At 43.0% G+C, this 27,379-nt stretch overlaps 1 protein-coding gene across 5 annotated transcripts in view; it reads left to right on the forward strand.

Annotated features, from left to right (window-relative positions):
• Nucleotides 1-2,330: 2,330 nt before the first annotated feature.
• The window catches only part of TMEM178B (transmembrane protein 178B), a 234,828-nt gene continuing 209,779 nt past the window's right edge, over nucleotides 2,331-27,379 (forward strand). The window contains exons 1-2 of one of the 5 annotated variants that reach the window (XM_065844344.2): nucleotides 2,331-2,814; nucleotides 2,945-4,565. In XM_065844344.2, the coding sequence (XP_065700416.1) occupies nucleotides 4,184-4,565 (382 nt within the window). In that variant the 5' untranslated portion in view covers nucleotides 2,331-2,814; nucleotides 2,945-4,183. Of the gene's footprint in view, nucleotides 4,566-27,379 lie in introns of all 5 variants that reach the window. The other 4 variants (XM_071798440.1, XM_065844353.2, XM_071798458.1 and 1 more) reach the window with 4 other exon arrangements.

The following is a 27,379-nucleotide window of genomic DNA, read 5'->3' on the forward strand; positions in this document are numbered from 1 at the left end:
CCTGCAGCGAGGCGGGGGTGGGGTGGGAGGAAGAGAATTTAATAATGATCTGTTGGTGCTGCGAAGGGGCTGTCTATAATAATCCTGGCAAGAGACAGAGGAAAGGTTCCTAATGCCTTCAACAAGCAATAATCTGCCCCTCTGGGAAAAAAGGGGATGATGATGATGATGATGAGGGAGAGAAATGTTTAATTCTAAGAGTTAAACTGGAGCTCATCTGGAATCCAGCATTTTCTCCTACATTTATATATCTAAGGTGACTTGCAGGAGCATATAGATTGCCATCTGATAAAGCTACAATGCAAGTTAAAAAAATGTATAAAAACTGCCACTGAAATGCCTTTTCAGAGAAAAAGATAAAACCTGGAGCTGCATTCCAATTTTTAAACCCATGTTTAAGAATGAGAGGAGGGAACAAGTTTGGCTTCTCCAGGTATGAAACTCTCTTACTGCCTTGGAGTGTGATGGAAACACCTGGCACCTGAACCTGCCTCGATCCAACCAAATCTTGGGTCTTTGGACTGTAATCCTAATGTTTAACTAGAAAAGAAATGTACGTATTTTTACATTATCTGGTTTTCCTGTCCCCTAATGTATCTTTGGCCAATATCATGAGAAAAACAGCTCTGATAGCTGAATCTTTCATTTTGTTCTTGCCCCCAGTCTTCCAGATCTGTCTAAATAGAGAATAGTTTAGACAGTCCTGTCTTCCAGTTCAATCTAAATAGAGAATAAACGTAGCAGACTTTTGTGCTTAAATCAAAAATCCATCAATCCACGTTTGGTAAAATTAGGCTTGTTCCATGTTCTCATCCTTCAGCTTGGGACTTGACGCTAAAAACTGATGAAGAAATCCAGGTGCACTCTCGTCTCTGTGTGGGCTGCAACACAAGAAACCTGTTCACCATCTTCTTATAGGAGCCAGAAGCTTTTTGACCACAAATCTCTAAATTCTGTCTCAGAACAGATGACAAGTATGGCTGCTCCAAGCCCACTATAAAATTTCATTTTTTTATGTACTGACATGTAGTTGCTTGCAAAATCCAGTTATAGAAGTGGATCCACCTGTGCTTAACTATTTAAACAAACCCCTTAGATCCTTAAATATTTGCCTTTTTTATGAACAACGAAGGGAAGTTAACGCTAAAAAAAAATTAACCAGTGTTTTGTTTCAGTAAATTTATTTAAAACTTTCTAGACACAGTTAATAACAAAACATTGAAGTTTTGCAATAGAGCTGTTCCAGCGGATGCAGATGATTGCAATGTCTATGGTTTGGACAACTGACTTTCCTTTGTGAGATTCACAATCATACAAGTGGGTTAGACAATACAGTACTTTTCAAACTAAAAATGGTTTAATGGAGAGATGCCTTTCCATAGCTGAAAATCCCAGCTGACTTGGAACCTGTTTTTGCCAACTAAAATGGAAGGAGACATCTTGCCTTTTTTTGATGATACAATTTGGTTTGAGGCCAAAACCTGGTAAGATCCAGCCATGTGTTTTTTTCTGATGCAGCTGTATTTCTCAAGAAAATCCAGGTATGTATTTCTGATACCCGAAGAGCTACCATGTCCCCCTTCTTCTCTTCCCACTGGAACAAGTACAATTTGTGTGGCTATGGTTAAAAGCCAGCAAAATCCCAGCACTCCCCTCTTGGGGCCAAGACCTATCAGCAGGCCAGGACTTCCAATAAAGGCTGTGATTATTTTCTAGTCATATGATACAGCTTGAGCTTCAGGGGCCAAAAGCTGGTAGGACCCAGTGTGTATGTAGACTTTTGCAGCACTCATCTCTGGAGAGGCTTTGGGGCTGTGGACTTTTTAACACAACAGGAGTGACCATGTTTGCTGTTCATACTGTGAGGTCACTGGTGTGTGGGAGCCAGATTTTGGATGGGGCTAACTGGGTCCCTCTGCCAGCTCCAGGGTGCTGTGGTACCCACTGACCAGGATGTGCCAGGATCTAGAGCTTTTTGATGAAAGGGACATGACTGTGATTATTTCCTTCTTGAACAGTATCATTCAGAGTCTGGAGGCCTCAGATTTCTGGATCATACAGAATCTAGGTCCTGAATTTGGGGTTATTTTCAAGCTCATGCTTTGTGTGATGTAGTAGGTTGGGATTTTTTTGGTGCAGTAAGAAACAGCTCTGGTTGTCTTGGATCTGGTTCGCATGATATAAGGGCTTGTGACCACAAGTGAGCAGGATCCAGTTAAATCCAGATTTTACATTTTCCCCTCTTAAGAAAGTAAGGCTTTGACATTTGCTGCCTGGGAAGTGGTGCAGTTTGTCTTTAAGGAGGCTAGAGAAATAAGAAATGAGTCTCACGTTGCATGGGTGACATCACTGGCTTTTGGCTCAGCGCTCTGTATTCTCTGTCTGTAGGCTTTAGCCAAGGCTGCAGGGCTCGGTGTTTGAACAAGGAAAGATTCCCAGGTGTACAGAAGATTGGATTCTCTCTTATTTGAATTAAAAACAGTGAAATGAGATTTCTAAGGCTTGGGGACTCCAGCTCACCTTCTGTTGTGCTTGATCTCTACGAGATAGGTGAGTTATTCCCATTAGAGAGAAAGGGAGTGTAAATTTAAGGAGGAAAAGAAAAAAAAAACCCAACAAAAAAACCAAAACCAAACCAAACAACAAACAACATGCCTGAATATGTAGCTGCTGATGCTGGGGATATGATTCCTATGAAGCTTCTGAGCTAAAAATCTCAGCTCTGACTTGGAGATCAGGCCATATGGCAGAGAAATGGTGCAGCCTGAAAGCTGTTGACAACAGTTAGAGGCTGCGTTCTTCTCCCAGTCTAAGGTGTGTAGCTTTTTTCTTTTCTTTTTTTTTTTTTTTTTTTTTGTTTTGTTTTGTTTTGTTTTCCCTCACCCCTCCCTGGTTTGTTTTGGTTTGATTTTCCCCCGACCTCTCTCCCTTCCCCATTCCTTAGCATCCTTTCAGCCCGCCGTAAGCCCTGCCCGCCTTCATCTTGCAGATGGCTAACGTGCCGCCGTGTTAGGAAAACTGTGCAACAACACATCCCAGCGCCGGAGATCGAAGGAAGCTCCTCAGATACCAGCGGAAGGGGACGGGGGGACGGGGAGGGGGAAGAATGCGTGGAAAAACGATGCTGGGGTCTCGGACTGCTGCCGGTGCTGCCTAGCGGGAGGTGCGCGGTCGGCGGCGGCGGGTCCTGCCGGGGCTGCGGCTGCTCCCCCGCCGCCTCTCCCCGGGCCCGGGAGCGGGGAGGCCGCCGCGCAGGCAGAGGCGAAGCGCTGCTGGGCTTGCTGCGGGGAAACGATCGTGGCGTTCGGCTGCCTGGGCGACAGCGCAGACGACAAAAGCAGGCGAGTGAATGGGAAGACTGGAGGAGAGGAGCCGAGGTGTTTCCGAAGCCAAGATGTCAGTGACTGTCAGCGAAGTCTGCTAAGGGAGAGATCGGTGTGTGCCCGCGGTTCCAGTTCCAGCCGGGGAGGTTGTATTTTAGCCACGATTTAAACCAGCAGCAGCAGCAACAACAGATTGCTGCCCCCTCTTGCTCCCTCCCTTTCGACCCTGCTTTAAACCCAAGCAAGCAATCGACCGTCCAGACGATGATGCTCTCTTGCTGAGCCAGTGACAAAGAAAAGGCAAGTCACCCAGTCCTGAAACCGGGATAACTGGTCCCTTGCAAGCGGGAGATCTCTAGCTGTTGAACTTTTCTGTCCTGTGATGATGCTGTGGTGAGCCTGCTGATCTGAAAGCCATCTCTTCTGGATCTCTGAGCTGGCCAGATTGAAAGAGATTAATGAACTGATCAAACAGCCATAGCTTTCAGATCTCTTCAGGGGGGATATATCCCTTCAGTCCCCGTTGCCTGGGTGCTCGTGGTGAGGGAGCAGGACATCTTTGTATAGGTGTGTTGCTGGCTTGCTCCCGTTCAAGGTGGAAGGCTGTATTTCTCCTCACCAGGTCTCCTCCACAGAGGAGAAGAGGCAGATGAGACTCCAGGACTGCCCCCGGGGCAGAACTTTGTAGAGCTCTCAGCATCCCTCCGCAGCGTGGATGTGAGCCACGGGAGTTGGGGATGTTTGAGGCAGTCTCTGCCAAGTGACACGTAGCAGCCGCTCTGGAGGTTTTTTGCGTGGTCTCACGCTCAAGGGCTTTGCCTGTTGTGAAGATGTCCATGGTGTTTCTGTGAAGCTGAGGTATGGCTGCTGGAAGGTTACTGCTGTATGCTGGCCTCTCTTTAGCTCTGTGTGCCTTGGGCATGCTGGCTGTGGCGATCTGCTCTGACCATTGGTACGAAACTGATGCCAGGAAGCACAGAGAGAGGTGCAAGAGCATCACCACTAAAAGAAATGATCCTGGCTTCATTTATAACTCCAACAACAACCTGCCTCTCAGGGCCAGCAGGTCTAGGTTGGACCGCTGGGAAGGGAAACTCCTCTTGGCAAGAAACAGGAGGCAGATCTTTGCTATGAGTGCAGTCGACGAGTGCAACAGACAGTACAACTCCACCAACATGGGGCTCTGGAGGAAATGCCACCGACAAGGATTCGACCAAGAGCTGGAGGAGCTGATTGCCAAAGGTAAGTGCTGTTTTTTGCCAAATGAATGTGCCAGGCACTCCTGAGCTGAGCAGAGTCTGAGCAGAGCCATTCGGGCTCACAGATGGGGGGGTAGCATCTCTAGCCAAGCACCTACTTTTGCGATGGGTGAACTGGCCTGGCTGGGCATCACTTCCTCAAGCATTGCCAGGGCAGTTTCCCACAGGGTCTCTACTGCTGAGGTGTGGGGTTTGGGAGCAAGAAGGCAGTGGGGGTGAGAGCAGACACACCCCAGAATGTCTCTCTAAGCTTAATATAGTCTGCCCATCTCCATGGTATCAGATTGTTTTCCGTATACAAATAAGAGGTATTAATAAAGCAGACATTGGATTTTTTTTTTTTTTGATTTTGTTTGACCCTGATGACTCAAATAAAGTAAAAATTCTTATATTGGAGGCTACATATGTCTGTATTTCATCATTCCCTTACTGGATGCCCCATCAGTCCCAAAATAAACCATTTGCAGTGCTCACATGTAGGTTTTTTCTATACTCAAATGGAGAGTAAACAAAGAGAAATGCTAAAGAGCAGGAGGAAACCCAGCTTGCTGTTTACACTGAGCTGTGTTTTGGAATATCTTCAATGTCTACAAAACATTACATGAATTTATTAGGAGTGTTAGAAAGGAATAATTTTCTCTTTGGGTGGAGATGCATCTGTCTGCCTGTAGCATTTTTATGCTATGTTTTCTCTTGCCTTTTGGTCATTCTTTTTTTCACCCAAGGTACCAGTTCAAGGTGATGGTCAGTTTGCCTCAAATATGTCTTTGATCTGAAGTACAGGAAGAGGAGATATGTATAAAACGCCACCTAAACATCCTGTCTGCAAAAGATGTATATTTTTGTAGGCTGATGAAGGTTTCAGTAAAAGATGACAGCATCCTTGCTACCCACAGCATGTTTACTCCATACAACAAGATAACATTTCCCTCCCATGGTTCTTCTGTCGCTGATTCCCCAGCTGTTTCTTTCCATCACAGTGAAATCACTGCTTCTTACACCATGCAATCTTTAAAAATATTTGTTTTCTGAGTGTGTTCTCTGTTCCAATCTCCCTTGATAGCCTGCGTTAATTTCCTCTTCAGACATTGCAAGCAGAATTATAGCTTAAAGCTAATTATTCATGAGGGATATACTCTCACATATGTTTGCCAATGTATACATTTTGTTCAGTATGTTTTAAAAGTGAGCAGTAGAGGTGAGTAGCATGGTATGGACTTGCCCTGAGACAGCACACACAGGTGGTGTAGCAGGGAACCAAGATCGCTAGTTGGGATTTTGTCTGTGTTGCTAGTGGTCCTTAATGTCTGGTTGCTATTTAATGATCACTATGAAACAAATTGGTGGCTACAGTCCCATTTGTAATGGACAGGTGAACATGTACAAACCTGTCAGCACCCTGGTACCCTCCTTCTGGTTTTGGAGCTGAGGGAGGGCTCCTCTTCCCTGTCTAGGTGAGGGCTGGGCTGTCTGTGGAAGACTGGATCACTCTGCCACGTGTGCTCGCTGTGCTTGGGGCATAAACAAAGAAATTCAACCTTGACAGCAGGCGAACATGTCACCAGAGCTCACCTTTGGCAAAAGGAGTTTCAGTTATTAGAGAGATTTTTAATCTTGAAATAGGTGAGACTCGTTCATCTTTTACCTCCTGCCTTGTCCTGGGTTCAGGAACGTCCATTTCTCCTGCCAGAAACTGCTGAAATTGCCAGGCACTGGGTTATGTGTAAGGGCAGCTCTGCTGTTAACCATAGAGAAAATGTGGCAACTCAGGCTGAGGTGGTTACACGCAGGAGAAGATGGTCTATGTAAGATCCAGCTGTAATTTGTGTTTGTCCGTGTGTATGTGAGTGTGTGAATGAGTGTGTATGTGGTGAAATACCTGTAAATACAGAGCATTCAGCTGGTACCAAGGGATTCCCAGGCTCAGGTACAGCATGCATTCCTGCACACATATTCCTGGACATATGTGTCTGCAGATTGCCAGGTAGCCACTTCGCAGAGTCCCTGTCCCAAGGGCAGAAGTGCAAATCGTGCACACAAGGGAGGTATGCGCAAATATTGGTGTGTGTGACTCTTTGCCTTCTTTGAAGGTTTTGGGCATACATTTAACAAACTTCATTGCACATTGAGAGAAATGTTAAGGGAGGGAGACTCATAATACTGAATACAAGTATTACAATTAATTTAATGGTCTTTTTGAAGTGACAATCTGCCTATGCTATGCCTCTGAGCCATGAAGAAGAATCACACACATTAGCACTAATGCTATAGAGGTGTGTTCCTTTGGCACCTCCAGATTAAAACATAGAAAAGCAAGTTTAATGGCAATTTGATAAAATAAAGTTTTTGTCTTCCTCAGAAACACAACTGGAGATATTACAGGATTGCTTGCCTAGTTTGTTTTGTTAGACAAAAAAGAACTAACAGATTTTACTCCTCCCTTACAAAAAACTAATGTAAAATACTCATCTGTTAAAACTCCTTGTATGCTGGAATCACTGAATTAGGAGCCAGCTTTACATGGGTACTCAGCTAGTGTCCCTGTTCCCACCTAAGGCCAGCTGCCAGACTCTTTCTTTACGATCTGCAACTATATGATGAAAATGGAATAAGTACATTTGCCATTGCTGTCCAATGTTGAGAACAGCTAGGAGTTCAAAATGAGCCAAGTATTCTAGGTTTAACCTGACAGCACCACCTTGCTTTCCTAGTTTTTCTTCCATGGCAGATGCTCATCTGGAGTTAGAGGTTGCAGCGGTGGGTGTTTGGGTGGGTGTGAAGAGCTGCAGATGTTCTCTACCTGTAGTAATGAAATACCCTGAGTGGGGTACGTGTCCCTGCACAGATGAACTCTCTCTCTGTATGAGCTTCAGGCCAAATACCATATAAAAGAGGATGGTATTGGTACATAGGCCTTTCACTCTCTTTCCTCTGCCAGTTGTTAATTTAATCTAGCACACTTCTTCCTCAACTGGATAATCTAATGCAAGTTCTAGCCCCAAATATTGTGTTCGATGCTATATGTAATTGAATGTAAATGCTATTAAGGTGGTGTTTGTTTTTTTTTTTTTCTGTTAAGCTGTACAGAATCTAAGTGATCCGTTTATTTTGAGACAGATCCTACATTTTTCCCTAGGCAAAACTTCCAGTATAGAGAATGGTAGGTTTATCTATCAAAGGATAACGAAAAATGGTCATTAAGAGCCTAACTGGCTTTGCAAATACCCTGCAGTTATTCTGCTTATGAACTCTGCTGAAATTAATACAAGCTATAGGCAGCGGCTTATGGCAGGATCAGGCCCTATGGTACTTGACAGTATTCAGATGCCAGTGATTTTAAAAAACAGTTCTGTTTCTGAATAGGCCAGATCACTTCTGTAATTCTATTCTGTATTTATTAGTTTTCTCTTTCTAGCAAAAAAATCAAAACCTTTATGTTGGATTTTGCTAGAAAAACTGGAGATGTTACTTCAGATTTCTTATGGATAGATGTAATAGACACTACACACTAGACCTATTTATATTTCTTCTATCCCTTTTTTCATATTTCCACAGAACCCGAGTGCATATTTCAAAATAATATAATCAGATGAATAGGCAATGAATTAAAGCAGGCTGTTGCAAGTAATCATACTCAAGGAGAGGCATACAGGCATGAGACCAAAGGCCTGAAAAACATTCTAAAGCTGTATCAAAATTAGGCACTGAATTTGTTCTCTTCGTTGTCACGAGTGAAAAAAAAATAAAACCAGAAGCTACAGAAATTATACTCAATAAAGAAATTATTTGAATTAAACATCCAAACCCAGGGCCCAGTTTTGCTAACTTTTACTTACATGAATAATCCTTCTTCTTGTGAATGGGCTGCTTGGACTGAGGAAAAGCACTCCTGTAGAGAGAGACCAGTCAAAAAGAAAGAACTAACAAAGCTGGGCTTCTGATTCTGCTTTTGCATACTATCAAGTTTTGTAGCATCTCAGGACCACAGATTCACTCCTAATCCCTAAAGACTCACAGAGTTAGGAATTGCTGGCTCTTGGTTTGTTCAGCACAATACTTTTCAGATTCCCAGGTGTCTGTCCAGTCTGCTCCCTGAATTAAATAGAATCACAGGATCATAGAATAATAGAATCATTTTGGTTGGAAAAGGCCTTTAAGATCATTGAGTCCAACAATTAACCTGGCACTGTCAAGTCCACCTCTAAACCATGTCCCTAAGAACCTCATCTAAGCATCTTTTAAACACCTTCAGGGATGATAACTCAACCACTTCCTTGGGCAGCCTGTTCCAATGCCTGACAACCCTTTCTGTGAAGAAATAGCCCTGTTGTTTAACTTCCCTTTGAATATAGAATCATAGAATAGTTTGGGTTGGAAGGGACCTTCAAAGGTCATCTAGTCCAACCCCTCTGCCATGAGCAGGGACATCTTCAACTACATCAGGTTGCTCAGAGCCCCATCCAGCCTGGCCTTGAATGTCTCCAGGGATGGGGCATCTACCGCCTCTCTGGGCAACCTGGGACAGGGTTTCACCACCCTCATTGCAAAAAATGTCTTCCTCATGTCTAGCCTGAATCTCCCCTCTTTTAGTTTAAAGCCATTACCCCTTGTCCTATCACAACAGGCCCTGCGAAAATGTCTGTCCCTATCTTTCTCATAGGCCCCTTTTAAGCTCTGAAAGGCTGCAATAAGGTCTCCCCAGAGCCTTCTCTTCTCCAGGCTGAACAACCCCAACTCTCTCAGCCTGTCCTCACAGCAAAGCTGTTCCAGCTCTCTGATCATTTCTGTGGTCTCCTCTGGCCCCTTTCCAACAGGTCCATGTCTTTCCCGTGCTTAGGGCTCCAGAGCTGGACACAGGACTCCAGGTGGGGTCTCACCAGAGTGGAGCAGAGGGGCAGAATCACCTCCCTCGAGATGGTACCTATATCCTATTTAATCCACTGTTTGCCAGTGTACTGCTGAGTTTTTTGCAAAAGCAACATTCCCTCACCCAACCAAAAGATCCCAGTGAACCAACCACCTCCACCACTAAGCAAGCAGAGAGTTAAAATGCAGGTAAGTGTCCATTCATGGCCAGGAGAAGACTGAGTTTATATCCTGTTTTGGCAACCAGCAGCTCACAACTCCTTGTATATGGACTCATAGTGGCCCAGAAAAATAAACAACCTGGAAGCCACAGACTCTGTGTGCATCCTAGGGGAACATTGCTCAGATGCTTCCTGCACTAGTGAAGAGGAAAATAAGAAAGGAAAAAAAATAATTACATAATTTAATTCTAAAGGTACAATAAAGTAAAGGAAGAAGTTGCTCAATAACCAGAGTCTGTTCCATTTAGACAATTACTACTCAGAGGAACTTTCATCTCACTTTTGGAAGGCTGCCAGTTAAACCTGTCAGGATGGGGCTTTGCTGCCTGCCGCTGGAATCCAATTTTATTAAAAAAAAATTTACAATGACCTTATTATTTCAATCCCCCTTTTGCCTTCCTTCTTCCCCCAAGATCTGTGGAAATCATAGTAAATCCTATTTTTAAAAGATTTTATTGCAAGTGTACTTAGCCCATGCCACCACTGAAAAAAAAAAACCAAGTAATTCCTGTGCAGCCTACCTCCACCCTGAATAATATGCAAGATTTCTGGGATGAAAGCGTTCTCTGTTTTGGTTTGTCAGACGCATGGCATAACTGGGGAAGAAAGGCTTAACAGGACTACTCCAGCCGTCACTAGGGATTATTTATGCACAATTGGAAAAGGCTGAAGAGAGGCTACTTGCAGCTATCTCTAGGAATAAAAAGATTTATTTCCATAAAACCACTTGCAATACCTTGTGATTCTGTAGATTTGACTTTTAAAATGCAATGGTTTTGCCAGGTAAATCAGGACAGCCATTCTTTCATGTATCCCTCATATATTAAAGAATCCAAATGCTTTGTTTAAAACATGTGTTTGAAATCCCAACTGTTCTCCAGATCTACTCATTATGAAAAGGACTTTTTGAAGGCTCGATTCTGATCCTGTGGAGTCAACGGTAAATGTTTTATTGAACATGGTGATGCAGCAAGTTCAGGCCTTTAGTGTTTCCTTTGAGGTTAAAATTGTCCCTGGATAGAAAGGCCAATGCAAGGTCTGTGCTCCCTCCTGTCACAGCAGAGTTCTGCAGAGAGAACCAGTGAAATTTAAGCAGCAGACATTTTTTGAGTTGAATCTTAGGCTACCCAGGTATTTTTCAAAGCCATAATTATTCTTAGTCTGCCGATGCAGATTGGAAGTCAAATAACTGCATGTTTCTAAGATGTAGCAAAGATATGCTCTTCTAAAACCATTTAATGGATGAAATCACTCGTGTTTCATGCGTGTGAGTTCCAGGAGGATTTGGCCCATCATATTTTAAATAAGTAATTTTAATATTTTAATTGTATCAAACTTAAATAGCATTTCATTTAAAAGTGTCTTTACCACAAGTAATAAGAACCTGACACGTTCCTCTGACACATCTGAGATAATTAGTTTGATAATATATATCTGCTAAAAATACTAAGAACATACATGTAATTTAACAGAGCTGCAACTGTTTTTATTCATGCTGTTTTAAAGGGCAAATTTCAATCAAGCTGTTGGCTTTCAAGCAAAATTGCTGGTGAAGACAAATGGAAATTTTGCCTGAGTAAAACTGACAGGATCATGCCCTTCTCAAGAGAAAATGATGTTTGCAGAGCTGCCTGCAGGACTGTATGCGTAATTCCTGTTCATTTAATTGAGCATCTGAATGCTTTTGAGAAATCTCAGCATTTTTATCCTTTGTGACGATTGCTTAAAAACTTTTTAACAAGTGTGGAGGAAAGATTTAATATGATTGCAAATATGTTCTCTTAACTGTAAAAATAAAAATATGAAAGATTCTTTTACTTAAATAGAGAGGAAATTATCTGAACTATTTTGTCATCTCCAGTAATAAAAATCCATACTAATATTGCTTTTTCTCATTGAAAAAGTCTTTCTGTGCACTCAGAATAACTTCAAGAGTGGAATGAGTTCATTAACTATTGCAGAGCCAGTAAATGACAAAAAGGCTTTATGTTTTGTAGGTTCTGCAAAAATAATGACAATCATTTATAATGTAAGTTATTTAATGGCTCATTGCTAAGGAAGTGTTGCTGGAACCCTTGAGTACATAGTCACCTCTTTAAGAGCAAATGAAAGAAGAAAGATGGTGTTTCTTAGTTTTTAAGGAATAAATAAATAAATAATGTGGATTCTGGAATACAAGGGCATTTAACAGAGCATTCAGAATAGAATCCACTTAAAAAGAAAATAATATAAACTAACATATTTTCTCTGCAGGAGAGAAATCAGACTATAAAATGGATATTTCCCCATTTTCTTTCTCATAAAGCCTAATTCTTCCACAAATAAATATTCACAACTGCCCAGCTGAGCCTGCTGAAATCATAATCCTTTGTAGATAGCTACCAAGATAGACGGAAGAAAGGTAGTACTGCAGTTAGGGCAGGGCTTACAAAGCCAGAACTCAGTCCAAGCTCTGCCATAGCCTTTCTTCATGACCTGAGGCAAGTGATTTAATCTCTTGTACCTCAGCTCAGTAGCCGCATAATAGGGATTTTGTTCATTATTATTAATACCAGTTAGAGTTCTACAGTAGGATTTATGAGCCTTAATCATGAATCAGAAATCATGAATTAGAAAAACGCCGTCGTCCTTTTGACATGTTGCTGCACTTTAAATATGCAGCCTTATGAGAGAGTACAAGGAGATGACAAGGTAATTATGCTCAACGTGTCCAGCAGCATTTTAAAAGCACCAGTAGGCTAACCACATTTCTGTAAGCACCATGAAATGTGGGATTCCTAAAAGAGTTGTGAAGAAGGATAATGAATAAGAGGTGCACATGTTTATAAGATGGTGTTTCAAAGATTGAGGGATGGTACCAGAAAAATCATGGGTCGTGTGTGCTTGAAAAATTTATAAGTAGGTGATGGGGATTGACCTCTTTGCTTGGCTGTAGGAAGAAGCTGGCATTTCCTTAATGAAGACAAGTAGATTACACTAATGAGAGAGATATGGGGACAGCATTCTATAACTGCTAAGAGGAATGACATGGTCAGAGTGATGTGTTAGGAAAATGATATTTCTAGCAGCATCCTGAATGGATACATGGAGGGCAAGATCACATTTGTAAAGGTCAGAAAAAGAAATATTGTTGTAATAAAGGCATGAACTAATGAGAGCGTGGATGGAGAAAGAATATGGAAACCTTAGACATCCCCTGGATCTATGGACTTAGAGAAGTGAGATGAAGATGTTATTCCAGTTTTTGACCAGAACAACAAGGAAAGCAATAGTAGGAATGGGAAAGAGATGAGAATTACTGAAGAGAGCATATAGTAAAGAACAGAGAAGAACATTAGAAACTCTGTTTTAGCTATGATAAGCTCAGGTTGATATTGGTATGTCTGTGAGGGAGTATTAGAGAGACTGTGGGTATGGACATAGGGAGACAAGTCCGTGTTAGAGGAGCAAATGTGAAAACTGCTGCGTGGAGACGATAGTGGAATCTATGTTTGTGATAGAAATTACCAAGGAGTAAACTATAGAATGAGAAAATCCCCATGAACTTCCAGCAGAACTGGGAGAAGAAAAGAGTCTTCTGGAGGACATACAAAAGGAGCAGATTCAAAGGTGGTGCAAGAGAAGCGAGTGATGTCATGGCAGCTGAAGAAAGACACCATTTCAGGCCGGAACAACACAGGAGACTACTGAAGGCAGCTGACATGCTGCAGCAGATGAGAACAGAGCATTCAGACTGTGCTGAAATTTGCCCAGTACGTTAAACAGGGACTTTGGCAGCAGCACTTGCAAGGGAGAGGAGGCAGCACTGAACTGGTGGGAGAGCGCCAGGCGGTTTTTGTACCTGACGTATTCAGAGAGGTTGGTAAGGAAAGGGAGGAGAGAAAAGGACATGGTATTTAGAGAGGAAAACAAATGTTTTAAGATGAAAGAATGTTTTAAAATGAGAATACTTTAAGAGGAAAGACATTGAATGGTACTTGCATTATGAGAATAAAAAGACCAAGGGGTGTGAGAGGTCAAGGAGAAGAAAGAACAAGAGGACGAGAGCGTCTGTAAGGAAACTCAGGAGACAGGATAAGACTGGCTCAGTGGCAAATAGAAATGAAGGAAGAGAGTTGCATAGGAGGTTTTTCATCTGTGGGAGAGAAGAATGAGGAAGGAGTTGTAGGAGGAGAAGAGGAAACAAAAGACAAAGCTGCTGGAAGAGAAAGATCACAGTTTGTCATTCTTCTCATGGAAGAACTGGGTGAAATCCTGTGTAACAGCTGAAGTGGGGGCTGGAGGAGATGGGAGGGTCTGAGGAATGAGCCAGATGTGGCAAAGAGGTGGCTATGACTGTGAGTCTGAGATTTGAGCTGGAGTAGTAAGTCTAGGAAATGAACAGAACTGAATGGGGGAGCAATGTGTTTATAGTGGAGAGAGTTAGCCAGACAGTGGGGTTCCTATTAGAGATGTTCTGCTGTGTGAAGGATAGCAGACACCAACTGGAATGGCTTAGTTGGGATTTGGGATGCCAGGGCAGGAGCAGATAGGAGAATGCAGGACAAAAGGTCTATGAATGAAAGAGTGCAGCATGGAGAACAGCAGCATGTGGAGAATGGGAAGAAATTATAAAGAAGGTGAAAAAAGGCTGAGAGCAGGTAAGAAGTCTTTAATACTGGTGACCTAAGGTGACAGAAAGGGCAAGCAAGCTTAGTGTGAAGGTGGTGGTTGATGGTAGCTGCAGAAAAAATTCACGGGATGGTCCAAGCAGAGGACTGGGGGGAGAGTGCAGGGCCAGATATGAAGCCCTGTATTTTTGGTGACTGATAGGATCAAACAGAGGAAACACTAAAATGTAAAGAGTAAGGGGCAGAGCCTGTCAGCTCTGTAAATACCTTTCTCCATCCTCCCCTTCCCTCCCAATTTGTGGAAAATATCCTGAATTTGTAGTTGATACGTGTTTATCTGCACTGGATGTTCAATCTGAGACTGGAGCGTGGTTGTTCCAAGCACTGGACGAACTCACTGATTTTTGCTGGGGACAACCATACCGAGACCTCTGTAAGGTTACACAGGATGAACTTGCAGCATGAAGGCAGAGCAAATTATAGAAGAAAGTCAGAGGTAGTGACCTGTCTGCCCTTTAAGCTTTGCTTTAAGGAGGTGTAAGTGCTGTTTCTTTGGCTTCTCTGGCACCCCCAAAGCACATGAGGCTACTGCAGCTTGTTCCAAAGTTACATCTTTACTGGGGTCAGAAACAGAAGTGGGCACAGACCATGTCAGGCCACTTAGTAAGGAGAAATCTGACCGTGAGCCCAGCAGAGCAGTGCCTGGCATGTGCCAAATTGCAGAAGCACTGGTATGGGGGTACCTTGAAGCAAAGCTGAGAGGATCTTCCCAGTATGCCCACCTGTTTTTTCCAGCAGCTCTACCTCAGTCATCACCAGAGGGACTCTGCACTCAACGTTGAGAAGGAAACGATATGTCTCGAGCTGGGTGATTATCAGCATCTCTTGTCAGATGACAGGGACTTTGATTAGGCTCCTTCATCCATCCATGCCACCTCTGTTCAGTCTAAGTAGGTGGCTGATCTACCTGTTCAAAAGCGCCCCGTGATTCCTTTGTTTCTTACCATAAGTGTGCAAGCTGAAACACTATACAGGGACAGGTGTGCTAAGATGTCACATGTATATGGCAAAGTACGTCCCAGCAAGATGTCCCACTAGATTGAGCAAAAGTCACAGCAGACGTTTTTAAAAAAGCTTCCTAAATGTATTTTTAGACTTTCCTACCAGATGAAACAGTTATGTTAACTTTGTTTGGTAAGAGAAGCTATTTCAAAATGTCTTTCTGCTTAAATATGAGTGTACGATACATGTCTCCATGCCTCCATTAATCATTACATATCTTTGAATACGCAAAAGAGCCTTTTGAATGTAGACACTTTTGCTTTCTGCCCAGTGGTCATTTAATGATTTTAATATTATAACAGAAACAAACAAACAAAAAGAAACAAAAACATCTTTCAACCAGATATTGAAGGTGCGAATTAAAGTCACTAGCCTGACTTTGAATGGGTGATGCTTATTTATGGTAGCTGATGATCCAATTGTATTGCTTTGTCTTAAGTACTTAGGCGGATCTCATTGAGACAATATCTGAATACTTCTTGATCTCTAACCATAAAGGACTTTTGGAGAGTTAAATTATCCCTGTTTTACACAGAGGACAGTTGTCCAACAATACAAACATCCTGCAGGACAAAAGTTCATATTGGACAGAAATTTCTCACTGTTAGTCTCTCACCACATGAGCCAGTGTTCTGTGTTAAATTTCATCCCTATTCTATTCACTAGTCCCCAAGATTACCCAGTACTGCTCACATGATAGTCCGTAATGATTAAAGAGATAGGGATGAATGTTAGGGTGGTCTGAGGGACAAAGGAGCCAGCCAACAGGCACAGGGGAAATGAAAAAACTCAAATAGCTTAATGGGCTCAAATTGGGAAGTTGGATAATTTCCATCTCAGACTTCTAAAAGATATGGTATGTGACATTGCAAATCCCGTAACAAGGATTTTCAATAAATCTGTCTAATTAGGATGGTACATTAGGAATGAAAAGTAGCAAATCTATATTTAAAGAAAGGACAAAAAGTTGTCTGGGCCACAGCGGACCTTTTAGTTTGATCATAATAATAGCAAGCAGAGTTTAAAGTAAGTTCTAAAGGAAAGATTAATTAAATGCACAGGGGGAAATGAAATAAACATGCAACTTATGTTTTTCTATTTGAAGTGCACCAAATTATCCAGATATATTTTGCCAGGAAGACAGCTGAGTTTTGAGACAAGGAAATGCCTTACACCTTATTTATTGGGATTTTGGTGAAGGATTTTATATTCTGCCCCTAAGGAAACAGTTTGTTACAATGTTAAAGTAATTAGTACACAATTTACAGTGTGTTTGAGGGACTGACCAAAGGAAGGCAACACGTGCTGGGAGAGGGAGTATCAACATGAAGGTCAACAGCAGAGTTCCTGAAGTAGGGAACCAATCTTATTTAATAATTTATTAATGATATTGGAGCAGGGTCTGTAAGGGGGGGTGATAGGTCTCATTGAGCTGGGCACAAAGGAGTGAACTTAAGGCATTTGTGGCTGCCACAAGAATGACACATTGCCAAGAGGAGAAAGGCCTGGAATATTGTATAGAAAGAACTGGGTAATGTGAAGGACTGGACAGTAGGAAAGATGTGAAATTTATTTTCTATATGAATTTTTCATCCTGGAAGATGTGTTTGTGGTGTTGGGCAAAATCCCCTCTGTGTTGCTAACTAGAATTCTGGTTCCCCAGACATCCAAGCTATGGGAAGGTTGGGGCTCAGATGGCTTCCTCCATGTCCAGGTCCTGCAGCGGGTTTCCTTGCAAAGTGGGAAGGGTGTGTAACTGAATCGCACCCAACATTCAGTTGGGATGTGGTCACAGAGCCCACTTCAGTGCGACAAGGACAAAGGGGACAATAAGAGTGCACCCCTCTTCAAATGTAGACAGAGAATGTCAGAGCCATGACCAGGAGAAAGCTGAATATGATTGAAGAGCAGAGGTGGCCAGATATTTCAACAAGGGAAATGTCAAAGTTGTGGACAAAGTGTTAATCTCTGTTATAATCTTTGCTATTCTTGTCAACCACCTCTGAGAAAGATGAACTCAATCTGAAGCAGGTCCAGAGTGGGGTTACTGGTGTGAGGAGAGAAATGGAAAATCTGTTTTACAAATATAATTGTTATCCAGAGGAAACTGAGTTAAACACAGGAGAGCGAAAAGGTGTGTTTAAGCTAAGGACAACATGAACAGGGAAAAACGTGTACAAGGGCCATGAATATATGTAGGCTGGAAGCTCTGCTGAAGTGAGGCTCTGGAAGGAGTGAGGATAGCAAAGCTCTTCTAACAGGTTTTAAGGATGAAGATGATGAAGTTTAGAAAGAAGGATTATGTGATATACTTACCTGCTATCCAGCAAAAATGAACACAATTCTTTCTAGTGCTGTGTCCTGGTGAAATGTACCATAGGACTGTGAAGGTTTAATTTATTATTACTATTAATTACTCTTCTTTTTTTCACTGAGGAAAAACATACTCAGCTCTGTATCAGGCAAGGCCTGATGGAAGGAGTGTTTGTCACCGGGCTGTCTGATACCAGCCATGAGTGTCTGGTGAGAGGGAAGGGACCTAAGACAAATCCAGCTGCACCATCCCAGCTGCTTTGTCTCTTTCACCTGGATCTGAGCTGCACATATTTCCTTCCAGTGAGACCCCACACATCCAAGGAGTGGGGATGTCAACTGTGTGTACTTTATGCACTTTTTATATATCTTTCCCTTAGATAATGCTGTTAATAGAGTCTTTATTGCCTGGCTCCCTCATCTGCTTTCATTTCATATTGCCTTAGCTCAATGACAGCAAAGACTTGATAGATTCTCAGCCATTTGTATGCATAAGCCAGGAGAACGCTTTCAACTTGTTCATTAAAATAGTTTATATAAAATAAAGGAGAATTTCCGCACTATATTTAAACATTCGGGATGGCTGGCAGCAGCAGAATTAAACTCTTATTTGCACATATTTAAATTACCAGGAGATGCATTTTTCAGTTCACAGAATGTTCAGCCATTTGGCTGGTGATGCTGGGTGAATTTTCTTATAGCGGGAAGGATGTTGCCACGGGATCCACCAGCTTATGAAGGCTAAAGACACCCACGCCTGGGATTTGTTCACTTCTGTGTGCAGCAGCAGATCACAGTTCTCTCAAGAGTTTGCGGGAGAAGTCTTATAGGAAATAGAAAGGCTCCACAGAAGTAAAGGAGGAAAAGCATCATCTGGGATAGCCTTTTGGGATATAATTTAGCTTCTAGAAAAAGTAGAAGTAGGATCCCATCGATCAGTATGGAGCAAGACAAGCTGGGGTGCTCTGCCTGTCTGGAGTTTCAGGCAACCTGGACTGAGAATCATAGAACAGTTTGGGTTGGAAGGGACCTTCAAAGGTCATCCAGTCCAACCCCCTGCCATGAGCAGGCACATCTTCAACTACATCAGGTTGCTCAGAGCCCCGTCCAGCCCGGCCTTGAATGTGTCCAGGGATGGGGCATCTACCACCTCTCTGGGCAACCTGGGCCAGTGTTTCACCACCCTCGTTGTAAAAAATATCCTCATGTCTAGCCTGAATCTCTCTTACTTTAAAACCATTACCCCTTGTCCGATCACAACAAGCCCTGCTAAAATGTCTGTCCCCATCTTTCTCATAGGCCCCTTTTAAGTACGGAAAGGCCACAATAAGGTCTCCCTGGAGCCTTCTCTTCTCCAGTCTGAACAACCCCAACTCTCTCAGCCTGTCCTCACAGCAGAGCTGTTCCAGCCCTCTGATCGTTTCTGTGGCCTCCTCTGGCCCCTCTCCAACAGGTCCATGTCTTGTTATGTTACTAGAAGAAACTGTTACCTGATTCTGTGGCTGAGCACCTGGAGAAAGAGGGTTACATCTCAGGTGGATCAGAGAAGGCATTTTTATTTTCTGCTTCTGGTGAGGATTGCTAACGACCTTATGATGTGCAGCCCCTGTTCTGCTCTGAGTTGTGGCAGAGGCTGAGCAAGGGAGACTGAAGGCTGTTGGTGTTGCGTCTGTGGACATGTCACATGCGTGGCTGCAGCTGGATGCGAGGTTCTCTGCCTGTGCACTAAGCTGTGTGAATGTGAGACAGCTGCTTTTTAGGAGTCGTATATCTGTGGCAGAGGGACGCTATGCTAAGCCACGATACACTGTTGAGAGTTTGGAACAAGGGCAGAGATATGTGGTTTTCTGTGCTCCTTTATGTAGACTTGAGACATCTGTCCTTTTTCTGTGAAATAATCTTTCATATCGCGGAGGAAAGAGGAATCCTTTCTACCTGGTGTCCTGAGGGGCCTTAGATTTTCAGATGCTGTTCATTGTGATTCATTGATCCTAGTGGGAAAATGCCACAGACTCCCAGAGGTGGCATCAGCTTTTTTGGAACAGGAGTGTGACAACACTGTCTCACACTGATCACTCCATAAGGTCTCTGTTTCCCAGTGATGAAGTGGATGCAGAATGGGCTTGTGCAGCATCTTCGCCTCAGGACTTGAAAACTTCTGCCTGGAAAAGGCATGGAGGCTTGTTTAAAATCTGGGAAAGAGGTTTTTAAATAGGAGGCTTCATGGGAAAAAGTGGGGCAACTTGTTTCAAGTGCATTTGAGGGAAGAAGGGAGACACTACTTGAATGGCTGGAGGGAGGAAAGGTGTATGTCAGTGTAAGGTCGGGCCTCACCCTGAAAGTGATGGCACTATAGGGATGGCTTCTGCTTTCCCCCCAGCCTTTCCCTCTTATTCCTGCAGTTAGGAACCCTGTCTTGTCTTTGCTGGTGTCCCCCACCCTCTGTGTGACACCAGAACTGGTGGCACATCTTTCCCCCTGTTGTTCATCAGTTACTGTTAGTATCCTGCCTGTGACACAGCAACTAATTGCATTGTCAGTGCCTTCGAATGAAGAAGAAGCAGCAGGAGCAGATGAACTCTTCAACACCAAAGTCTTCTTTTCCTGTGCTTGTCTCCAAGAAAACAAGAGAGGTGAAGGTGAAAGAAGCAGGATTTCTCCTAGCAGAATGTTGTGCACAGAGCTGAGGTGTGGGCAAGCCTTCAGGACCAAGCTCTGCTTCACCAGCTGCCAATCTTGCTGCAAACCAAGGGGTCATGGTGTCCATTTGGTAGTGTTGCCATTCTTCAGCCAGGGTGTAGTTTTTGACTGGCAGCATTAGGATGACTGGAGGGACATGTCTTCTTTAAAGATTCTCTTCCCTTTGAATGTAGTTCACAGCATTTCAGGAGTTCTTAGACCTGCATTTTGAGGTGATCTGCACTTGATCGCTGTGGTGAGATGGTACAATTATATCTGTCACCTAGAAAATTAGGTTTATTGAATATTCATCTTGGGCACATGGGTTTGGCACTCAAATACCTTCTCTGGGGACAAAGACTTTTCAGGCTGCTTGTGATAATGTTTCAGTGCTTGTCTTTAGTGTCCATGTTTTGAAATGAGATCCAACTGTCCAGCTCTCAGAAGGCACAAATTGCCCCATTTCTATCCATCCTGGTGGTGATTTACACCAGGGTAGGACTTTGTCCTAACATTTAAGGATCAGGTACGAGCACTTCTCTGTTTATTTCAATACTTTATTTCCAGGGATTTGGATGCCAGTTTAGCCTGCAACCCTCCTTCAGAGCAGGAGCATATCACTCTGCATGGTGTTGGAAAAGGCCACAGAAACTTTCTGGTAGATTTGGTGGAGTCTAGTTGATGACCGGGTGGGAGTCCTTGAGCTTGTCTCATGCATCTTGGACCCCATCATTGTGACACTGCATTAACCAAGGCCATCAGGGTCTGCAGACTGGGCTGCCTGTATGGTGCAATTTCACAGCCATAGCATTTATCACAGAATATACCCCTTAAGGCAGGTTGGTGCTCCTGAGTTTAAGCTTTCATTTGAGAAAGTTTAGCTATCCATCACAGCTATGACAGTGACCTTCAAAGTTGACATCACAGTTTAGGCATCTAGTGCACAGATATTTGAACAAGAAGGTAGAGGGCACATGTTAAAAACTGGATGTGGATGGAGGAAATAGGACAGGATTCCTCTCTGTAGTCATTAACAGTGTATTTTATTGTCAGGCTGTTCCTTTTCAAAGGCTAATATCAATTATTTTTCCTTTGTTTCTAAGGGCCTGGGAGCTGAGAAGTGACTCCTCTGACATTTCAGAATATTGCTGTAAAGAATATGGAGAAAACTTTCACATGAAACATATAAAAGCCAGAGTTTACCCATCACAGATGCTGGTTTCAAAGAATTTAAGAAAGCATATTGTCTGCTATGCTGTTTGTTTGATATTCTTCTATTGATATAGCATCTTTGTAGTTTTTTCATCTGCTAATTGATGTATGTCTGTATACACTGGTCTTTCAGCTGTGCTCGAGTTTTATGTTAGGCACATTACTTTGTTTGTTCATGATTGTTATGGTCCTATTTAAAGGTTTAGGAAGGTAAGACAGAGGTACATTTGTTGCTCTCTCGGCTTTAGAGATAACTATTGAAAGGAACCAAGGGAAAGCAGAGATGCAGTGAGTACCTGAGCACTCAGGCAGCCTGAAAAAAATAACTCGGCAAGGTGATCACTGGAGTTTGTGGTTCATCTCACCAGAGCATCGTATTTCAAGCCAGGAGGTGACAACTGAAGTTCAGTGATGAAGGGAAGGTCAGTGAGGGAATGAAACCACTGTGACAGAAACCTTGGAGTTATGGAGAAAAGAAAATGGGAACAAAATTAGAGGAGACTTACACAAAAACTGAAGGGGAAGAGAGGAGAATGGAAGCATTGGTGAACAGGGACAGCAGTGGCAGGTCTTTTGTTGAGTACAAAGGCCAGGATTTGGCCTTGAATAAATATTGAAATGATAGCAGGTACATAAAGACAGTGTTTCCCCTTTGACTGTTAGTAGACTGTAGTACTGACAGTGTGTTTGTGGAAGGTGTGGGGCGACTCTGAACTCCAGTCCTGCCTGCGAACCAGACTTGCTGTGAGATTTTTCTGCCAAAGATGCATTTGGGCCCTCACTGTAGTATGGGCAAGACAAGGGCAAATCTGTGACCAACCTTGTGAGTCTTGAAAGGGTAATTTCACCTGCCACTTACCTCTGTGCAAAGCCTCCTTGGGGGTAGGTCTTCCAGCAGAGTACTTTTGATCAAGTTTTCCCCCAGAAGCTGAAGCAGGAGCCAGAGTCCTTTGGAAAGCCCTGAATATAAATATCTTGTTTAGTTAGTTTAATAAAGGTATTACTGACAGTGGTGCTTGCAGGATTTATTGGGGGATTTCACTAAGACAGTGTTAGCAGTGGAATTATAGTCATTCTCTGGTAAGACCTTGTCAATACGAGAGAAAATAATGTTGATCCAATCAGAGATATTTTACAGGATCAATGTAATATTCCTTTGCATAATCACAACTGAGGGATTATGGGCCTGTGCTGGGAGTGAAGGATCACTTAACAGATCACAGCCTTGTTTATTCTCAGTTTTTTAAATGGTGAAGTACAGGCAGTTTTTAAAAGTGCACCCTGTATCTTAAATAAATCTGGGCTCCTTTGGGCCATGGGCATAATTTTCAGTCAACTGCTTTTAAACAATATTTTGGGCTACACACTTTTTTCAGGGCTGAGCCATACTAAAGCATCTTGATGTGACCTTGAGACAGCTCCCTCTGCCATCCAGGAAGCCAGTGTACATGAAATGGGAGAGGAGGCCCCAAGGGGAGCAGGAAGGAGGAGAAGACAAATCAATATACAGCACAAACCTTATGGCCCAAACACCGTAAGGGACCCTGGATAAGTTTGTGTAACTGAGCTTCTGGATAACACAGCAATTCCTCCAAGGGGATACAAGCGTTGCAGATGACAGTGAATCCAGGAGTCTCAAGAGTGTACTGTGGTATACTGGGAATAATTTGTAGTACAACAAGACCTTCTTATTGGTTATGCTACTGTCTTTGCATTTTTCAGGATCCCAGTACTGCTCTATCGCTTTAATGACAGCTTTGCCACATATTGTGGAGGCCCAAAATCCCTCTAGTGGCTGCACTTACCTAGATATCCCCCCCGGCTTTAGCGAGGCTTCTTCCACCGAAGAGGAGCAGTATGTTTGATAACTTCACTGCATTTGACTGACTGGTTCCTTTGAATTTGCACGTAAATCTCAGTGAACGATAGAAAGGGAAAACAGTGGCTGAAGCACAGAGCAATGGCTCGGCTCACTGATAATATCAAAGGCCATTCAAACTCCAATCTCGTGGTTTCAGATGACTTCAACTGCAGGGCTGCAAAACTTATTTGGGGAAGAAAAAACAGCTATTACAAGTGACATTTAAAATTAGATGGGACACAGCTCCTGTAAAAATACAGCAGGGATCAGCCTGTTTCCATCAGGGACAAGGACAGATAACTGAACAGGTCCCTTCTGCCATCATGGGCAGAGCACAGCCTGTATCGAAGCATACAGCTTTGCTAGGAGGTTGTGACTAGCGCAGGGCATGTGTACAGAGGAGTATGTGGGAGGATGCAAGAGCCTGTTGGAATCATCCCCTTCAAATTAGCTCAGTCTGGGGGCAAGAACTCTGGGAGACTGTGGTCCCCATGGCTTTGCCTTGCACCAAGAAACAAGGGAATGAGGAGAGGAAGTAGGGCCAGATTTACCCACACTGTCAGCAACGCAGGCAGGTCATAGCATCCAGACAGCATCAACGCCTGCCAAAGTCACCTTATTGCCCTTGCCCTTGGAGGCCTCTTGTTTGGCAATGCAGGTCTTCTACAGCCATCGCTGCAGGAAAATGTACTGGAAGAAGAGTGGCTTAACAGCTCCCCTTTGCATTGCCTGGTGCCTCCTGTGCTCCATGGGACGGCTTGGGGAAGCAGCCACACACCCCTTCCTTGTGTGGACTGTGAGTCCCGCAACTCTATGCCTGCACGGGCTCTTGCTGCCCACGGGAAAGGTGCTTCTGCTTTGCTGACAGATATTTCCATACGACCTGTGTAACTCTGCCCTGCCTGTAAGCCCTGGGATATTGCCATGGGTCTGGCACTGTGGGTGGCAACAAAACAACATGACAAGCTCAGGTTTGCATTATCATTAACTGAGAGTAATCACGCTGCTTTTTTCTTTTTTTTTCTTTTTTTATTTTCTTCCTTGCTACCTGGAATCATCAGTGACCAGATTGCTTCTTCAAAATGCAGCACTGAGAAGCAATCTGTTAGAGTAATCATTTACTGTACCAGCTCTGGCCACCACAGCCCTCGATGTATTTATATCCTTGCAATTCACGGCTGCCTGTCAGTTGTTCTGTTGGTGAACCTGTAGAAAATCCATATTAAAAAAAGGTTAGATGTTCTCACTTAAACCGAGAAAAGCATGAAAAATCAGAGTAAATCCATTGCGTAAGTTCAGGATGGACCCTTGTCCAGGATTTTCGCTCTGAACGCTCAGTGTCCTGACTCTGGTGAGCCTCTTCAGATCGCAGATACTTCTGGACTGTGCATATTTCCATGTTAGTGGATCCATAGGCATATGATGAGCATGCCAGTGTGATTTGCATTTTAAAGTAGTCTTAAATAAGCTCTCATGTCTGCAGCTGGGCTTTGAGAGGATCATGTTCCCTGGAGTTAGCCCAGGGCCATGTGCTGAAGATCACACATAGCTTTTACTCTGTTCTTGCTCAAACAAAACTGCTTTTAAGTCCAGTGGAGCAAAGTTAGTCTTGCTGAAGTTGGAAGCAAGCATGCCTTTGACTTCAGTGGGACACAGTTTTTGCCCAGCATTAATTTTTGCTTGTGTAAAGGCTGGAGGAAAAAATGGAGAAAGGCCTTCTAGATCAAACCTCCCAGGGGCTTATTATTCACTCCTTCATGCACAGGTTCATTGCATGTGAATTTCTTGAAATATTTCCTTGAGCTGAGCAGGTTTGCCCAGAGAAAATGACCTACATACAAGGCAAGTGCCATGTAACACAGTTAACGTTTTATTTGTTGATATAATAAAAGCATGTCAACACTTCGGTCTTGCCAAATTCCACTTACCTGTTTGGCTGGGATATGTATTTTTTCCTGAGGAGGAAGTAAAATGATGTTCATTTGTTTCTTTACTATGCTCCTGGCAAGGAAGAGGATTTTGTGCCAGGGCTGATAAATTTTCAAGTGAATTTTTTAAAGCTGTTATTCTAAACCGCTGCCCAAAAAAGTCCAAGGCAAAATAATCTGAGACTTTATATCACTTCATATAACTACCTTCACAAATGAAAATATTTGGTCTTTCCTTGAATAGTCCAATATGCCCCTAACATCTTTATCTGCAGAATGCATTTCTTCTGTGAAAATTGCAAATATAAATGTTCCCTTTCAAACAGTGTCACTCGCAAATAAATAACACAGATCTTCCTCGATGCACGTTTTGTCGACCAAATAATTTCCAGCATCTTATACTTGTTACTTTTTCATTTTTCCCAGAGGGATTTGCAGTCGTTACGAGTCACTTTCCATTTTGACTTGTAGCCTAAGCAATTGAACACGAGTGAACAGCTTTGGTACAAGAACTGCTCACTGCAGTTATGTGCGACCCCCGTTAATGAGCAGGTAAGGTCAGGCCTTTCGATCGTAATCTCTTTTTGGGGGGTTGATCTGGCAGGCTGTTACACAGACTGGAGAAGCATATGTTCATGTCACTGAAATTTTTATGACATCCCATCACAGCATCATCTAAACGCAGACGTGCACATCTCCACAAGGAAATACAGAGACTGTCTGGAATAGATATGCCATGTATTATTAATTACCCAGTTGAAGTATCTACAGTAGTATTTGTACTATGCCCTCTGCAGCTCTATTTCCCCCACCTCTTTGAAAACTTCGTTTGGATATTCTTATTTATTTTAAGCTGCCTGGTGGCTTCCAGGCTTGAGGAACTTCATTCCTGCTGTAGACAGGAAAAGTTGGCCACTTCTGTGTGTGCGGTCCTTACAGGCTTATTCAGCAAAACAGCCGATGCGGGCAGAAGATGTGTAAATCAGCCAGTGCTGCAAGAAGAGCACTTAATTGAAGCTTTATCAAGTGCCTGCAGAGCTGACCTCCGAGCGGTGGCTGAACCACAGTTGGGATGGGAGCGAGCCAGCAGCTTTCACTGATGACTAAGCCCGTGTGCTGGGAAAGGATTTGCTTACAAAACTTGCCTGCTTTACCCATGGGTGGCAGAGCACTGCATAGCTAAGGGTGACTTAAATCATTCTGCTTAACTCACTTAAATTGTTCCTTTCAGCACAGATGTGTGGCTCTCGTTACACTTTGATGACTCTGTAGTTGTGTAGGGGGGATTTAACTTAAAGCAAGGCTGCGGATTGCAGGGGTCAGTGCGGTGCCGACAGTGTAAGGGGATGTCAGACTGTGTGGTGACACAACAGCACATTCAGGTCTCTGAAGATTTTTCTTGCTGGTCTGGCATGGGAAGAGTAGATTTGGATGGTCTCTATCCCTTCTGCATGAGCATCTCTGCAACCGCACATACAGAGACAGGCAAATATCGAATAGTGCCAGATATTTGCTTATTGAGGAATGGATCCTCCTGAACCATGCAAGAGTACTGAGGAAAATAAAGCCCTGAAGGTTGAGGGCAAAAAGAGAAAGAATGGCATAATATTTCACAAAGCTGAAAACGACAAAGTACCACATTAATTTGCAGATAAAATCTAAACAATCTTCACAGGTAATTGAGAACTTATTGACAACATTTTACTATGTATGCATAAACCTGTGGTGCTATATATGAGAAAGGAGACCATATTGTTAGAAACTACAACAGCTTCGCTATGAGGAGAAGTAAAAGCAGCAGGAAATAAAAATGGTGAATGTGCCTGTCCTCACATAGGGGAAAAAGAAATGTCTGGAAATTAGAAACTAGAAATGGTAAAACCTAGAGAGGAAAAAAACTACAAGAAGGTAAAGCTATGTGTAGCTAAGTTAGTACAGGAAACAAAGCTCCAAAAGCGATTAAAAACCATACATTTCCAGTAACTTATTATTATATACTCTGTGACAGCAAAGCATATTAATGATAGAAATGCTAACAATAGTAT

This window comes from Patagioenas fasciata, chromosome 1 (genome assembly GCF_037038585.1).
Source record: "Patagioenas fasciata isolate bPatFas1 chromosome 1, bPatFas1.hap1, whole genome shotgun sequence".
Classification (NCBI taxonomy): domain Eukaryota; kingdom Metazoa; phylum Chordata; class Aves; order Columbiformes; family Columbidae; genus Patagioenas; species Patagioenas fasciata.